At 39.4% G+C, this 17,944-nt stretch overlaps 1 protein-coding gene and 1 long non-coding RNA gene across 2 annotated transcripts in view; both read left to right on the top strand.

The window, feature by feature from the left end:
- Positions 1–17,944, top strand: part of LOC111813163 — a 60,603-nt gene that overhangs the window by 16,665 nt on the left and 25,994 nt on the right. The window lies entirely within an intron of this gene.
- Igip (IgA inducing protein) lies at positions 7–3,995 on the top strand. Its single transcript, XM_004643234.3, has one exon. It carries the CDS (start codon positions 3,667–3,669, stop codon positions 3,826–3,828), a length of 162 nt encoding a protein of 53 aa, XP_004643291.1. The 5' UTR covers positions 7–3,666; the 3' UTR covers positions 3,829–3,995.

Raw genomic sequence — 17,944 nt, 5'->3', positions numbered from 1 at the left:
TCCTTTAGGGAAAGAGGGAATTCAGTCTCCAAACTTTTTCTTGGAGACTAAATTTACCACATATGGAAAATCAAAAAATTTTAGAAAGTGGCTTTATTTTTAAGTGGAGTTTAGCCAGCTTAATTAATTTTTTTCCTAGTTGGAAGGATTTAATTCCCAAATAAGAATAAAGAGAGAGATCAACATTTGCCTCCCTCACCTCTTTTTAGAGGCTGTTTTTCATTTTTTGCCCCCAGTTTCCAATCATGGTATAAAATGAATTACGGGTATCCCTCCAACTCCCTGTAATCCTTTTTGGGGATCACAGGTACCTTTGATAATCTGACAGAAGTGATGGACCCTCTCCCCAAGGAGGAAAAATATGCACATACATAGATAATTTTGCATACAACCTCAGGGGCATCACACATTTTCTGAAACCTAAGTTAAGGATCTATGTTCCAAGTAAATTGTGTAGAGAAATTTCTAATGTGAATATTTGATAAGATTAGGAACTATTGGCTTAAAACATTTTATATTGCAGTTATTAGATGGTGGCCCCTACTAGCAAAATGTGACATTGCAACCAGCTTTGTTAGATGTTTTAACATCGAGACAGAAAGAAAAAAGAAGCAGAGTTCTGAGAGCTACTTACATAAGGAGTCAGGGCATCTCTAGATATGGGAGCCATTTTTGGTTCAAGGCAGGGGTTAGGGTGCCTGACAACTTCTAGCAGGGTAGAGTTTGATAAACCACAATGCTCAGGATGCCAAGGGGTTAACCATTATCTTAACTCCTTCTTCACCAAAAGATTTTAGTTTTGTCTATTGGGAAACAAGATGTCACTAGGGAAAAAAGATTTGCCTTACAATTGCTGGAACACATCAGTATGGTATGGTGATATATGTATGGGACACTAGTATTATTTTTGAGAAGGTACATAAAAACCAAAGTAAATTATTCTCTATGTAGAACATTATTTACTAGAAATATTTGTTTGGGTAAATTAGCTTTGACCATTTTTACCAGTAAATATTGATTTTATTTGAAACTGGAAATCCAGTTTATAAATAGGATAGTTGATATATCCGTTCTTCCCCCCATGTAAAGGATAAAGATTTATGCATACTTTTTACTTTCTTGATGCCATGGGATTGGGGGGTGGGGGAATCTTTGAGTCAACAACTGACAAAATGTCAAATTTAGTCAAATTTAAAAATCAAGAAGCAGCACTTTAAGTCTAACTCTACACCATTTTAGTGCATGTGTTAGTTTTAATAATGATTTTTGGTGCATGCCTTTGGGCTTATTCAAAAGTGTACAATAGGAAAGTATATTTCCTTTCTTAGAAAGGAGATGTTTTTCTACTTTGCAACATGTGATTACAAAAATCTTCCTCTGTTGGAAGATTAACCATGTATTGAACTACTGAGAAGTATATATTTTTAGATATACAGAAGGAATCTACATGGAGCAGCATTCAGACCTATATAGAAGTCATAGCATTCTGTATAGGACCAAAAAGGAAGTAACATTAAACACTTAAACAGACCTTGTTGGGTAGAAATACCTTAGATCTTGCATTGACTTCCAAAAAGAATATACCACAGAAGTTTGCTGAAAACTTTTGTTGTTTGAATTTTCTCTGTCAGTGTATTTAACCCAAATACAACAGCTTTGGGTTAGCACATCTGTAAGAATCAAAAACAAAACTAAATAGATCAGTCTGGTTTTTCAATCCAGCTTGACTGAAGTAAATACACTAATCACTTGCAACGTGAAAAACTGTCCAACTCCTCTAAGGTTTTGACAAAATAACCTTGGCTGATGTGGGAATTCTCCCACTTTGATTTCCGACCTGACAGTGAAGATTCATGCTTGACATGATTTCAAACCTGACAGTGTCTGTTTAGGGAGCCATGGTACAGTTTGCTAATTCAATCCCAGATACCTGTTGATTACCTGTGAGATCTAGAGTCCAAAGTAGCCAGCAGCCGTATCCCTGAGTGCTCTGTGCCCATCAGATAATGTAAGCAGGGTTGGGACAGATCACAGCTCGGATGATTGACCTCAGGTGCTGTAGACAGCCCCAGATTCAAGAATTGTATCTGCGTTCTTGGGAGTCGTCACTGAACTAATGTCCCACACTGTGTTACTCAACGTAGATGCTCTCTTTTAGTGGAGACCTAGAGCACACATGCAAATTGCTTGTGGTACTCAGAGAGGGGGGTGCTAACTCTGATGCCCTGGCCAAGTTCCAGTTTAGGGATGTGGGTCTTCTTGTCATTCTAATTGGAAATGTGCATCACTTCCCATTTTTCCTGTTAAATCTCAATGCAAACTACACTAGTCTGTTTCTTTGCCCCGGTCCCAAGTCTCTGAAATACTGATGTATATTATATGGGCCAAATTCATGCCTTATCCCAGTGCACAAGGGTTAAGGAATGAGTGAGCTTGGTGTCAGGATGCACTGTGATTGGAGGATGAACTCTTGTGATACTAAGGGAATGAAATAGGCCCTGTTTTAACATAATTTAGGGAATGTGCACTGGCCGGAGGCTTCCAGCCATGAGGTATGAGCTGAAACCAATTTTCCCTCTTTTCTTATAGCATGATGAGGAAATCTGTTGGGTTTTCAGCAGTCAGGGAAGGCCGGAGTTCTGCAGCTTTAATCTGGGTAACTGAGGCTGGTTTGAGCAAGACTTTGGTTAATTAACTAGGTTCTCAGATGCCACAGACTCCGTGAGAAGTCACCATTATTTTCAATGGTTGTGATAGAATTTTTCCCCTAGTAGCCATTATTTTAAGATTATATTGCAGAGTTGCTTTATTTTGAGCTTTTCGTGTGTACACAATCCCAAACTGGAAGAAATTTTTAAAAAGGAATCCTGCTGTGAAAGGTATATATTACTCTAGATTTTTCTTACTGTAAATATTGTAAGATTGTAATACTGTCAATATTTTATTAACCAACAAATGTTAATCTGTGTGAATTCAGACTTATTTTAAATGTGCTTCTTATTTACTGTGTGTGGTCCCTGTTGCTGACAGTATTAAGTTATATTCTGATGTAAGATTAACTTTATTAAAGAATGTAAACATTAATGTTTCCTTATGGGAAAACAAATAAAGTATAAAGAAGACAATTCTTTTCTTTGAAATATACTGTGTATTTACACTTGCTAGACCCAGCACCACTTATAAATTTAGTACACTGTTCAGAATTTTAGTTAACACAGCTGACATGGTTGTGCTCTATTTGAAAGTCTAAGAGTAGGTATTGTTGGAATATAAACAGTTTGTATTTGTCTGCTGTGAATCATCATCTTGAAATTTCTAATCAAGTTTGTAAAATTTTTATAGTAAAACATTTTAATGACAATTTAAAAATTTATCTTCTCTAAAGAATGGTCAAAATAATATTCTTTCAGAAATAGAATTGTTCTTTAATATCTTTCCAAAAATGACTTTGGTTAAATGGACCAGATGTACATTAGTTAAAATTTAGGATGAAGTTGTTGATATTTTTTGAGTTTACAAGTTAATCCTTATTGGAGATGTGCCAATATATAGTAGAATATCATTAATTTGCACTGTTTGGGGACCCCATTCAAGAATGTTGAATTTTGCCAACTAAAAATAAGCAAATGCAATTTAAAAAGTAAATTTGAGCATTCTGTATTAAATATGTGCAGTTATTATCACAAGAAGAAGCGCAGTGTGTTGGGCTGTAATATAACCATATTTGCTGTCATGTTCTCCCATCTCAGTGCTGGGAACTCACCATGTGGAAACCAAGCAAACGTGTTGTGCATCAGCCGGCTTGAGTTTGTTCAATATCAAAGCTGAAACTAGCGAGGTCTGCTGTACTGCTTATTGAAGTATTGTGATTCTTTTAGGCATTGATTCTTACAAAATATATACTGTAACAGTATACTTTGTACAGATTTAAATTTTATTTGAAAAAATGAAATAAAGTAGGCAAAAAATAAAGATGTTTATTTTTCATGTGACTATATAAACAGATCAGTCTTTTGTTTCAGTGCTTTGGGGGGGACTGGGTGGCTCTTTGATTTTTATTTGTAATGAAAATTCTTTAGGACTAGGAAGAAGGTATACTATTTATTACTTGCCCATTATAATCATTAATTGGGTGTGACACTTCTCTTAAGCTGTAAAAAAAAATTATTTTCTATTTTGTTAAAAAAATTGTTTTTCAAAATTTTATGTAATGAGGGCTGGTGAGATGGCAGTGAAATAAGCACTTCCCTGGCAAGCATAAGGACCTGAGTTCAATCCCCGGTACTGCCAAAAAAGAAAAACAAAACAAAATTTTACGTGATGAATAGTTCCCCTGTCTGTCTTCTTGGGTCTGTTTTTTTTTTCTGATGGTACAAGAGTTAGTGAAGCCATCAAAATTGGAGAAGGAAAAATTTTTCCTATAGATCATGTTATTTACTGTGGAAGGTTTTCTGTTTCCTGTTACTTTAAATTTGAAGTTGACTTAGGATAGTAAAAAAGATTACAGGTGAGTCCATCACAAGAGATAGAATCCTGTACAGAAAATAGAAGTTGTGCTTTAGAATAAGAACCTTTGGGCCTGGGATTGTAGCTCAGTGGCAGAGCACTTGTGTAGCATGCTCCAGATCCTGGATTTAATCCCCAAAACCAAAGTGAACAAACAAAAAAACTTTAAAAGTCATGACAAAAGGATGATCTTTCAGGATTTTTTTTGGGGGGAGGTGGTTCTTGAAACAGGGTCTCTTTATATAGTTCAGACTAGCCTTGAACTCACAGTTTAGCCCAGGCCAGCCTCAAACTCATGGTAGTCCTTTTTATCAACCTCCCAAGTACTGAGGTTACAGGGGTGCACCACCACATGTGGTTTTTTCAGTATAGTTTCATTTGAAACTCCTAGAAGAGTAGATTAACTGAAGAGAACTACTTCACATTTTAAGTTCAAAAACCAGCAAAGACCTCAAGTATGTATTTTTCTCAATTGGGAGTAGAGTTTGAAATTGGTTATTTTTGAAATGGGTGTTTTGTAAAGCAGGCTGGCCTTGAACTTCCTATCTAACCCAGGCTATCTCAAATTTCCATTGATTTGCCTACCTCAGCCTCCCAAGTGCAGGGATTACAGGCGTGTACCACCACACCCAGCTGAATTTGATATTTTATTTGTGGCTTGCTCCATTTTATCATTTTTGATGCTTTTACTTACTTTCTTACTAGTTATAAGAAAGGCTGGAATTAAGTAGATATCTAAGGTTCCTGGCAAAAATTATACTGTGGTATATCTTCCAATGTTATTTAAATATACATGATAATCATTATATTCTAAAAACTGATGCATGATTCATAATATTAGATTTTCAGCCTTTCCTAGATGAATCCTAAAAGAATTTGTTATTGTAATTACTGTTTTGTTGGTTTTCTTGCTAAAATAGCCCATTTGTAAAGAACAATAGGATTGGGAATAATTTCCACACCTGACAACTACCAAATCATAAAAACAATGAAGATGGGGCCAGGGAGATAGCTCAGTAGAATAAGTGCCTGCCTGGCAAGCACAAGGTCCTGAGTTCAATCCCTGGTACCTCAAAAAAATAAATAAGGAATTTTACTATCAAAAGTCAAAGCCAACCTGGAGGTGCTGGTACATGCCTTTCATCCTAGCAAAAGGCCCTAGGTTTTATCCCCAGTATTAAATCCAAGGGGCCACTGTTTTTGGAGAGGTGGGTGGAATGCCTAAGAAAGTAGTTTTCCCTTAATTTCTACAGTGCATCTGATTTTAGGATCACAAAAAAGACAGGTAAGTACTTCTTGAAAAAGGCCAGATTCTGCCCTCTCTTCAAGATGGGGTAAGATAAATCCCTGGGTCCCAGTCTGAGAGAAATGTTCTGAAGAACATGAACATGTGGTGAAAACTAGCCAAGATTTGATTCTGGTGAATATATGGGAGTAAAAAGCCAGGGACCAGGCCCATTTGTAACTGTCCTGTGGCCTTAATATTTAAAAGACTCCAAACAGGATCATGATAAATATGTCCAGCGGTCAGTTTGAGAATAAGAGGCCTTGAGGTGAGGCCTTACAGCAGGGCCATAAGGGAACATCCTAGACATGAGATCAGTATGAATTAAAAGCAAAGCTAATAGGGCCATAAGGCTCCTCAAGAAAGGATCCCAGCATAACAAGTTCATGAATGTTGTGTCACTTTGCTTTAGCACTTCCTTTTCTAACATGATATAATTGTCAATATCTTCTTATTCCCACCTTCACTGGATATAAACTTTTATTTGACCATGTGGTATGTAATATATTTTGGCTCTTTTGCATGGTTTTTAGAAATCTCCTTGTTGCTAATAGGACTTCTTGATTTGAGGTACTGGGTTTTGAGAGAATTTCTGCTCATTTAAGATCAGAAGAAAGGATCAGACTTCTAGCTGTTCTCAAGGCCAGCACATACTTCTACCACTCATTTCATGATGTGCTACACTTCTGGAACTTAAGTCAGAGGAACCACATTTTTTTTTCCCCCTGAAAATGGGGATTCCACCTTAATCTTATACATCTCTAGTTTTCTACCAACATAGATTTTCACTAACTCTGATTTATTCATATTAGGCCACTAGATATTTAAATTGGCAGTAAGGAAACAAAATGGATTCATTGAATATTGCAGTGTTTAAAAGAACAGGATATCTCCAGCTTATAGCCAGCAAGGTGATTCAGTTAATCCCCTATCTTTAGCAACCTGTCTCACTCATCCTTCTGGACTTACACCACAGAATTCAGTGAGCCTCCCATGGAGACTGGCAGTGGCACTAAGGATGCCACCATCCTAAATTTTTCTAAACTCATCATTTTTTAAAAAAACATTGAGTGCTTAAAATACTCAAGGCCCAAAGCTGAGTATTTTTGCCTAGGTTATGTCATTTCATTCTTACTGCAACCCTGTGAGATAAGCACTATTATTGCCCCATTTTACAGATGAGAACAATAAGGTACAGAAAAATTTACATACTGAGTGCTCTACAGTAAGAATTCAAAGTCCAGGTAGGCTGATATCAAAGTACATCCATGATCTCAGTTACCCTTACTAGCTGTTTTATAGGGTTCTGCCTCCACATTCCCTAATATGTAATGTCTCCTTTGATGTCTGGTCTGGTCGGGTTGGGTTGGGTTGGGTTGAATTTGGTTTGAAACAGGGTATTGCTATATAGTTCAGCTAGGCCTTATACTCACTAGATAGCCCAGGTTGGCCCTGAACCCATAGCAATCCTGCCTTCCTATCTGGAGTTCTGGGATTATGGATGTGCACTACCACACCCAGACCCTCATGGCATATTTAGCAGGACAGTACAACCAGTGTTGCCTATACAGCAGAGTTCTGCATAGCTCAAAAGCCACATTTCCTGTTCTGGAAGTTGATTCATAAATGAATCCACATTTTCGTTTCTTCCTCCCTTTCATGGGGGAATGACTTCCTCAGAGCAAGTCTCAAGGAAACTATTAAATAGCTTTTTCTACTGCTCTTGCTTAAAGTAAGTGTGGCCCTGAGTACTATTCCTGCCAAAGACCTGAACAAAGTGTTCTATGAATGAGGGTCTTGAACTTTATTTTGCTGAGTTGTCAATTTCCTTCTCCTGTTTCCCAGATACTAGTTCCTTGAGAATACATTTTCTTCCTTACAGCAGATCTTCAGTCTAATATCATGTGGCTTTAGATGTTAGCTCAACAACAGGGGTCAGGAAGAGGCAGACTCTAGTAGGAGAGAAGCTGGGTGCTTTCAGATTCTCTAAACCTCCTTATTCACCAACAGTTGGCCCACTAATTGGATCAGCTAAAATCAGTTTTGTCATTTCCAGCTGAGTTTTTCTTGGGCTTTTAAATTTTTGGAGGCATTTTTCTGTGCCCTCTAAAATACTATTTTGCAGATGTTTCATGACCTTCAAGGAAAGGTCTAGAGTCTTATTCCAAATGCTTCTTCCAAAACTAAAATCTCAAATTTCTTGGGATTTAGGGGTGCTTTAGAAGGCTGTGACATCTGTTAGAAGAACTCTTTTCTGGAAAGGGATGATCATAATTTGAATTTGAAACCTTTCATGATTTTTTTGTATCCTCTAAAGCATGGTTCTAAAAGTGTGGACCCTTAACCAAGAGTAGTAGCTTTCCCCTGGAAATTGTTGGAAGTACACCTTCTTGAACCCTACCCCAGATCTACCTACCTAATCAGAACTCTGAGTCTGGGGCTTGGCAATCCCTATTGTAACAAGTCTTCCAGGTAATTCTGATGTTGATGAAGTGTGAGACCCACTAAAGTTCTTTAATTTTAAATTCTAGAGTCTTAGGTTTGAAATTGTGACAAAAACAAGGCTTTCTCAGCTGTTTCACAGACCTCTAGCCCCAAGGTTAAAAATTCCTAGTCTAGAACTTAGCTTGTCTGTCCCTTTCTGGCTTCTACTTGCTCTTAACACCACTACAAGAACAGTGTTCACATACTCTTGTCCTTCATCCATGTACTGCCAGGGTGTCACTGAGGGTGTGCATCCCATGCCAGCAGGCCCAGAAATAAGGGCTTTCTGTTCCCTGTGTATGCTATAACTATAAAATAAACAAAATCCAAATGATCATGGATGAGCCACCAGGCCAGAGGTCTGGCTCCATATAGAAAGTTGACTTCTCTTGGAGTTAGGAGCTGTTGTCTGAAGCAGACTGCCTTAGCAAAACTGCTAAAACCTGTTGAGCTGCCTATGACAGTGCCAGTTCAGGGTGAGTAGACTGCAGCTAGCTTTGTCAGTGACAACTCTTGGGGTGTCCCAAAAGAGGAGCTCCCAGGTCAGGGCCCAGCCCTTGATTCCCTACCTATAAGCATCTCCTTTTATCTTCATAAAGTGTTTTCACCTGAGCAGCCAGTGAGTAAGACTTAGCTTTGGGGTTGGTACTCAGCTTTTCCTCTGCAGTCATTCTTGAGCCAAGACTTGAACTGTCATGCAGAGCAGCCTTATTGAGAAAAGTCCTGCCTCTAAAATTGGGGCCTCCTAAGAAGGAAAGTGAGTACTAAGCTTGGGTCACCCTGTGAATCTCTCACTTGGACTGGTAGAACTGCTTCCTCATTTTTGAGAGCCCAGAGAAAAAAGGCCTATGTCTATACTCTTGACTTCACCTATCTGATGCTTAATTCCATCACAAAACCCATCCCCCCACCCCAGTTTTGCACGTTGCAGTAAAGAATACCATGTACTCAGATTGTCCAAACCAAAAACAAATAGCTCATATCAAACACTAATTTCCTTCAAAAGCACCTGGCCACAAATTTTCCCCTGCATCACTGTCACCCTAGCCCAGTGGTTGTCAGACTTCAGCCAGTTCAGAATTTACTGAAATATTTGTTAAAATACCTAATAATGCATCAACTGGGAGTGTAGCAGCTCAGGGAGTACAGTACTTGCTTAGCATATGTGAGACACACTTGAGTTCCATCTCTCATACCACACATGCACACGCATACACATAACAAAAACCCTGCTAGGCCTAGGCCTAACTCCATTTTCTGATTCAGCAGTTCTAGGGTAGAACCTGAGAATGTGCATTTCTAATAAATTCCCAGGTGATATGATTCTGCTGCTCCAGGAAAACTATTGCTCTGGCCTGTTGTATCTAGGGTGTCAATTATGTCCCACTTTGCCTGAGATAACCATGGTTATTCCTATTGTTCTTGCTTCATTTTTGTAGCATTCCTGTTTACTTGCACAAGTATTCTAGTTTGAACAACAAACTATATGACCACCCTTTTTCTTACCTAATGCCTTCCCAGTGGTCTCCCTACTGCTGTTCTGCCTTCTGCAATTCATTCTCCATACAGTGGCCAGAATAATATTTTTTAAAATGTTTGTTGCAGGGGCTGGCCAAATAGCTCAGTGGATTAAAGCGCTTGCAAGCAGGCACAGGGGCCAGGGGTTCGATCCCTGGGCCTGCCAAGCAGGCCCCGCCCCCTGGGACACACTGAGATGGCCATTGAGACTGGGCATAGTGGCGTGTGCCTGAAATACCAACTCTTGGGAGGCTGTAAACATGCGGATTGCTACGAGTCTGATCTAATAGTGAGAACCTAAACACCTGTAGACCCCTAAAATAAAAAATGAATAAATGTTCATTGGAACCAGTCATTATGGCACACACCCATAATTCCAGTTACTTGGGTGGCTGAGGCAGGAGGATTGCAAGTTTGAGACTAGCCTGGGCAACTTAAACTGTCTCAAAAAAAAAAAAATAAAAATTAGAAAGGCTAAGGATATAGCTTAAAGGCCAAGCATTTTCCTAGTATGTGCAAGGCCCTGTGCTCAATCTGCAAGGAGCGGGTAGTTAATTAGATGGTGTCACTTCCCTGCTTCCCACTCATTTAGGATTAAAAAATTAACTTTCTCTGTAGTTACAAGATCACCAGGATCTGGCCCTCACTAACTCTCCAGCTTTCTCTCTTTCCTTTCACTCCCTTGTAATTTCTTTCATGCCATATGGTTGCCTTTGTTTCTTAAGTGCTTGGAACCAGTTATCCAAGGGCCTTTGGCTTTGCTCTTCTCTCTTCCTAGAATGTATTTCCCCCAGATCCTCATGGCTGGCCACAGTTAAGCCTCAGCTCTAACTTCTCTAAAGAGGTCTCCCTTGATAGTGCAAACTACTGCTGCCCCCTTCAAACTCTGCCCTTCTTCTCTGTTGTTTTCTTTGTTGTGTCCACCACTGCCCAAGTTTTCTTGTTCATTTTTTTCTCTTGATGGTCTAATACTGTGGGTAAGATTCACTGTAGTCTCCCCAGTGCCCAGTCAAGATAATAAACATCTGATGACTAAATGACTGGTCTCTAGTCTGGGCCACTTCTAGGAGTCAGCCTCTGGGGCTGAATTCCCTCCTCCTCCTCTATGAATGAATGAAGATTCAATTCTCCTTTATCTTTTTTTTTTTTTTTTTTTTTTTTTGGTGGTGGTACCAGGGATTGAACTCGGCCTTGTGCTTTCCAAGAAGGCATTTATGCCACTGAGCTGTCTCCCCAGCCCCTATTCTCTTTATCTTACCTCTGGCTTACAAGTTAAGCCTCAGCTCTATCTAACTTCTCTAAAGAGTTCTCCCTTGATAGTGCAAACTACTGCTGCCCCCTTCAAACTCTGCCCTTCTTCTCTGTTGTTTTCTTTGTTTTCATTTCAAGGCCTAACAGAGGCCTTGAATATGAATCAATTTTCAGCACAACTGCTTTAACTTTCTATACCTTTTACCTCTGTAGATGCCTCAACATCTCTGCTGAGCTATTTCTTCTCCTTATGAGGTTCTGAGGCAATAACTAGTAGCACTGAACTCAGAAGATAGGTTAATATCCACCAAGCCTCCAACTGTCCCCAAAAGAACCATTGGTTGGAGCTTTATCCATTCACCATGTACTTGGGCGCCCCTTGATCACTGGGTACCATGATAAATAGCATTCTGGGCCTTTCTTTTGGTGAGCTGGGTACTTATCTCATATGAGTAAAGGGAGAGTAGTTGTTTGAACAGAAATACACCCTATTCCCAAATGCTGAGGTTAGGAAGTGCCTGGTGAAACCCAGCCTCCACAGAATACCAGCACCACTGGTAACACTGCCAAATTCTAGCTCCTCTGATAACCCCTGTTCCTCATTCTCCTCAAATCTTTAAAATGGGAATGATGACAACTATTCCCATGAACAACTTTTCAGGGATGAAAAAGCCTAATCCTGATTCTAAACCTAAAGTAGAAATAAGGTTCCTGGCTTCAGCTGAGCTTAAATCATTTTAAGCTCCTGAATAAAATTGGAGCTATGGACTAGAAATTCAAAAAACGAAGTGATATAGGAGGTAGAACTCAAAGATTCCCCAAATTGAGCCTCTTTTAAGAACTATACTTCTAGCCTCGGGTGGTGGTATACTCCTGTAATACTGGAGCTCAGGAGGTGGGGCAAGAGGATTACCATCAATGTGAGGCCAGTCTGAATTACACAGTGAGACCCTATCTCAAAAAAAAAAAAAAAAAAAAAAAAAAAAAAAAATCTGAAAAGAAACAAACCAAAAAAAAAGCAGGCTACTACTCAGTGGGCAGGGGATGAGATAGAGACATCACTCTGGAGCATTTTTAAGACCTTGGTCTAAGTTTTGGTCTTTGGGGAAGGAGCAATGAAAGTGGAGGTTAAAAGAACTAGATTTGAGCGCTGGCCCCATAGCTCAGCAGACTAAAGCACCTACCTGCTTAGGCAGAGTACAGTGGCTGGGTTGATCCTCCGGAGTGTCTGCTGGCCCCGCCCCTGGGCGTGCTGAGAGGGTGATTGAGACTGGGCCGGGTGGTGCATGTCTGTAATCCCAGCACTTGGAAGTCTGAAAACAAGAGGATCACTATGAGTCCAATAAATATAGTGAGACCCTGTAGACTCTGTAGTAAATACATTAAAAAATTAATTAGATTAAATTTTTTTAAAGAATTAGATTTTTTTAAAAAAAGAATTAGGTTTGAATCAGGTATGGTGATACATGACTATAATCTCTGCTATTCAGGCAGTTGAGCTAGGAGAATCACAAGTTCAAGGCCAACCTGGACAATAAGTAAGACCCTGTATAAAAAAATTAAAAACATAGGTTTTTAAAACTACTTAACTTCCAGTCTCAGTTTTCTAATCTGTACACAGGATAACAGGAGTGCCTATCTCATTTGATTGTTGGTGAAATTACTTAGGTCTAAAGATTATAGCACAGTGCATGGTTTGCACAAGATGATGTTTAATAACTGCTGCTATCATCATTAGCCTCAGTGTTATTTTACTGATTAAAAGGGAGACATTGAGAAGTTGAGTAGTTGCAAAGGCTCACTGTCCAGCAGCTTCTGCCTTCCAGGTAGAGGAACAGTGGAGAAAGAACAAGTGTCTCTCTAGAATGAGCGATGAGTCTTTATCTAAATCCTGCTCACTGCAGCTTTGATCCCATCCTCATGCTTTTCTCCTGCTATCACAAAGAAAACCTAGACTGGTGGTGGCAAAGCTGTGGCATATGTGCTGCAGTGGGCTGTTTGCATCCCTGAAAGTTCTAAAAAGTTCTCCATCACTGTTTTGACCCTGTCCTCACTGCTCTGGTTGTATACTGGATCAGATTGACTTTTGGCTTGTCAGTTTGTGTCTGTGGTCCAGACCTGAGGTGTCTGAGGTTTTCTGGTAAGGGTATAGGAAAGTATGAAAAAAAAAAGTGTAGTATTGCTCTAGAACATTGAGGGCAAACTTTTTAGAGCTTTCAGTGGTATAAACAGCCTGCTTCAGCATACATGCCATAGATTTGCCACCACTGATCTAAGAGCTCTGTTTCTTTCTAGATGCAGGCAACATCTCTGCCATTTACCATGGTGTGAAATGACTAGAGGTCAGTGCTGAATATTAATTCACCTGTTGGACATCTAAGTTAGCAGTTAATCATCCCCAGGGAATACCTTTGGAATGAGAAAAGGATTGATTTACCATTGGAAGGAGTGCTTAAGTTGAGACTTAGGGAGGTTTGTAAAACTGCTGAAACTTTATACAAGGGCATACCTGTGTGTACACTGTACATTTTTTCCAAGAAAAGAATCCATAGTTTTCATCAGAACTCTCAAGAGAAGCCACATAATCCACAGGTGTGTTCAGAATCACTGGTCCTTATTTGAAAGTAGAACCCTTCTCTATGGAATCTCTGTGGGGCTGCATCCAGCCTGGCTGATTATCATTGCAATTAGTGAAACATGGCTGGAAGCGGAGTTGCTTGGGCATCAAGGGAGCAGAGTTACTCTCTTCTTTGGACCTGTGTTAGCTGACAGTACCCACTTGGGAAGTTGGAGTTTTTCAGATCTCTACCTACCCTGTCTTTCAAATTGGGTTGCAATATTAGAAGATACTCTAAAGTGCTATGTTCATGACAAATGAGTGGGTTGTTCTGGTGTCAGCTCAGAGGTGAGAGGTAGGTAACTTTGCTACATGTGTGTTGGTATAGCAATGGGGGTAAATGCAGAGGTCTCTTCATATTGTCCTTCCTTGAATGCTTGGTGCACAAGTGGAACTCACTGTGTAACCCAGACTGGCCTCAACCTCATGGTGATCCTCTTGTCTCAGCCTCTGGAGTGCTGGGGTTACAGGCATGCACCAGCATACCCAGCTAACCCTCCATCTTACTATGATATTGATATAAAAGATTTGATGGATCTAAGCTCCTCTTTCCTTCCCCCCGCCCCCAGGACCAATGGTTCTTCTATACCCCTGTGACATCCTTTCATTCAGGGTTAGGTGCCTTGCTTTTATGCATAGCTGTTTATTCTTAACCCTCAAAATCGTGAAACAAACAAAAATCTTGAAACATTTCTGAAAGCCAAATGGGACCCAGAGGGATTTCCCAATGCCTCTTGGAATATTATTCTATCATTGAGACTATTCTCCAATTATGATCAGTCTTGGTACCCTCTCCTGCTTTCTTAATATACTTCATTCTTTGTCATATTCCCTTCTTCCTGTTAGAAAATAACACTTACCTCCCTTGCCAAGAATCCCCTCGCTAAACTCTAGATCCACATGCTCAACCCAGTTAATCAATAGGTATCAAGTAGCACAGGATTTCCTAACATTTGAATGTGTCTCTCACGCTGCTGAATTAGGCACATGTCCTCTGAAATAAGCCAGGTCACAAGTTGGAAGTGTAGGTTGAGAGTAGCTGAAGACAGGGTTCTAGGCTCCCCAAGGAACAGACCTGATCCCCATAGGATGTGGTGGCTATGATGGCTGCACATAACAAGTTTCCCTTTGCTTTGCCAGTGTTCTCTAGACATAAAGCAGGGTGGAGTCTCTGAGACATAGACTTTGATCCCCTTCGTCCTTTTTTGTTTGTTTGTTTTTCATTTTTGTTTTTTGAGTGTTGCTATGTAGTTGAGGCTGGCTTTGAACTCACTTTGTAACCCAGTCTGGCCTCAACCTCATGATGATCCTCTTGTCTCAGCCTCTGGAGTGCTGGGGTTACAAGCATGCACTATCATATCCAGCTAACCCTCCATCTTACTATGCCTTCTCCTCTCCTGCACCCTGGTCCACTTAACCTAGATATTTTGATCTGGCTTTGATAACTATGACCCAAGTTAACTCTTGATTGTAGGACTATAGGGCTACTGGACAATGGGGTAGTGTTTGCTTCTTCTCAAACCCTAATTTTTGGCTGGAAATTATAAAGGTGCAGACAGGCCTCCAAATCTCATAGTCTACTCCGAGGCAGAATGAGCCACCCCTCAACCTAGGTTGACTGGTTTTTTTTTTTTTTTTCACCCTCAAATAATGGTGCTGGAGATTATAAGAGGCTTTTTCTTTTTAGATAGTCAAAATATAATAGTTTTCTCCTTTATGATTTATATTTTATGATTTCAAAAAAGACTTCCATATTTACCAATAATAAACATATTTGCCTGTATTTTCTTGTGCTTCAGTTATATTTATATGTTCTTCAGACTATATGGCGTGAATGAGAAGCGTACCTGCCTCTCAGGATCACATGCTACCCAGCATTATTTATTCTATATGTTTTCTTCTACAATATCTTGAAATACTACTCTTCTCTTATTCAGATATCCTAAAAATCAATATTTTGATTTTCTGTTCTGTGAACTTTTTATATTTTTGTAGCAATACTACACCACTTAATGTAGCTTTTATGTGTAATTTGATACAATGTATTTTTCTCCTTTACTCCTACATCAGTTTGCTATTCTTATATATTTTCTTATTCCAGATGTACTTTCTAATTATGTTTCTTCTTTTTCCTTTACTTCTCTTCTTCTCTCCATTCTCCACTTCTTTTCTTGAGATAGGGTCTCACTATAACATAGTCCAAGCCAACTTTGACCTCATGGTCCTCCGGCCTCAGCCCCCAGACTACTAGGGTTACAAATGTATACCATCATGCCCAGCTCTTATTTAACAAGTTTTATTAGGATTTTGTTTGGAATTTTAATGATTATAATGGATTAATTTGGGGAGAGAGTTTATATCTTTACCATTTTGAGACCCCTCATTGATAAAACAATATCTCAGCTGTATTTTTTTTAAATGTATTTTAGTGCAGGGTCTACAGGGTCTCACTACACAGATCAGACTCATACTGATCTTCCTGTTTTCAGCCTCCCAAGTGCTGGTATTACAGACACACACCACCAACGTTTTAGCATGCCCTGGGGGTGGGGCCCCTACGGCAAGCCGGGGATTGAACCTCAGCTTTAGTTCACTGAGCTGTCTAGCCGGCCCTCAGCTGTATTTTAAAGCCTATAGGGAAGACATTCTCTTGTCCCAACTCCTGGAATCCCTCAGCCTCCCTGATCGGGTGCCCTGAGCCACCACATCTTGTCATCTTGTATTGCTGTATTCTATGATCCTAGTTTACTGATTCTTTCATTCCACCCAGAGATTTTTTTTCTCTTTCTTTCTTTCTTTCTTTCTTTCTTTCTTTCTTTCTTTCTTTCTTTCTTTCTTTCTTTCTTTTTTTTTTTCTTTTTGTCTGTACCAGGGAATGAACTCGGGACCTTGCACTTGCCAGGCAAGCACCTATGCTGCTGAGCTATCTCTCCAGCACTCAGAGATGTATTAAATAGTTGAGCATTTGGTTTTGCTCAGGAGTTCTGAGCTTTATGTTTTCCAAACTCTATAACTCCTGAAGTAGCATCTCATCTGTTTTCTTCCCTACTTTTATATCCCATTTCCAGAATTTTCCTTCTTATCTTGCTTGTAAAAGAATTTCAGTATTTCTAATCGGGAGTAGGTCAGCCTAGTGTTTACTTTAGTCTAGACTTCCATGAGGATCTGGTTGAGCTGAAATGTAACCCCTCATTCAGACCTTCTCTTTCTTCACATTGTTCCCAGTCATTCCTGAGCTTTGCCCAAGTGAGATGGTATCTCAGAAGAAAACTTCACAAGATACTTAGGGAGAGTAGCATTATTATTGGTGATCCTAGATCAACAGCCACGCTAAAAACAAGTGCTTATGATCCCAGATTTGCCAAGAGCACTAACCTGTGACACTGCTCACCAGCCTGAACTCCATAGAGTAGGAATTCCTGGGGGATTTTCCAGTGCTAGGGGATCAAATCTAGGACCTCCTACATGTGATAGAACACTGAGCTACAGCCTCAGCCTCATGTACGTGTGCATTTATATTTCAGCAGAACTGGGAATTGAACCCAGGGACTTCTTCTTGAACTATATCCCCAACCCTTTTTCTATTTTTGAGATAGGGTCTCAGTTTCTCAGGATGGACTTGAAAACTTAGGATCTTTATGCTTCAGCTTCCCAGAATGCTAAGATTACAGACATGCACCACCACAACCAACTTCAGCCCTTCTATTTTTTAATTTAATTTTAGAGTTTTGTTTGTTGGTTTTGGTTTTTGTATAAGGAATGGAACTTGGAACCTTGCCAGGAAGATGCTGTCCTGAGCTATATCCCCAGCCTCTATTTTTTTTTCTATAATTTTATTGAGAAACAAATAGCAATGAGACAGTTTCAAATCAAATTGGTAGGACAGTTTCCATAATTAACACATTGCATACATTCTTCCTAATGGTTAATTGCTGTACAAGATTCGGACATGATATCTTATTTACAAACACCATTAGAACAAATCTCTCTATTCATTAAGAGAATGTAACTATATCTATCCTAACCACTTTGAATACGCAGATACAAAATGGACATTCATCTGTATCCCCTTTTTTTGTTAAATTCCGTTATTTTAATATTACAGGTATGTAAACTCAGCAAAATATTCTAAAAGAGTCCAGTAGCTCATAATAGTATTGGATCTTCCGCTTGACTGGCAATGTCAGAAACTGTTGACCTGAGTCCCCTACAGCTCAACATAACAGCATGGCTTTACTTCTTATATTTTGTTTTTATACTTTTCTGCTGGGTGGTTAAGACCA

Source organism: Octodon degus, unplaced genomic scaffold (assembly GCF_000260255.1).
Source record: "Octodon degus isolate 3935 unplaced genomic scaffold, OctDeg1.0 scaffold00169, whole genome shotgun sequence".
Classification (NCBI taxonomy): domain Eukaryota; kingdom Metazoa; phylum Chordata; class Mammalia; order Rodentia; family Octodontidae; genus Octodon; species Octodon degus.
This window is presented reverse-complemented; position numbering and strand designations above follow the sequence as displayed.

Coding starts and splice junctions, on each gene's coding strand:
- Igip (XM_004643234.3), top strand. CDS start 3,667: ATGTGCAGTTATTATCACAAGAAGAAGCGCAGTGTGTTGGGCTGTAAT.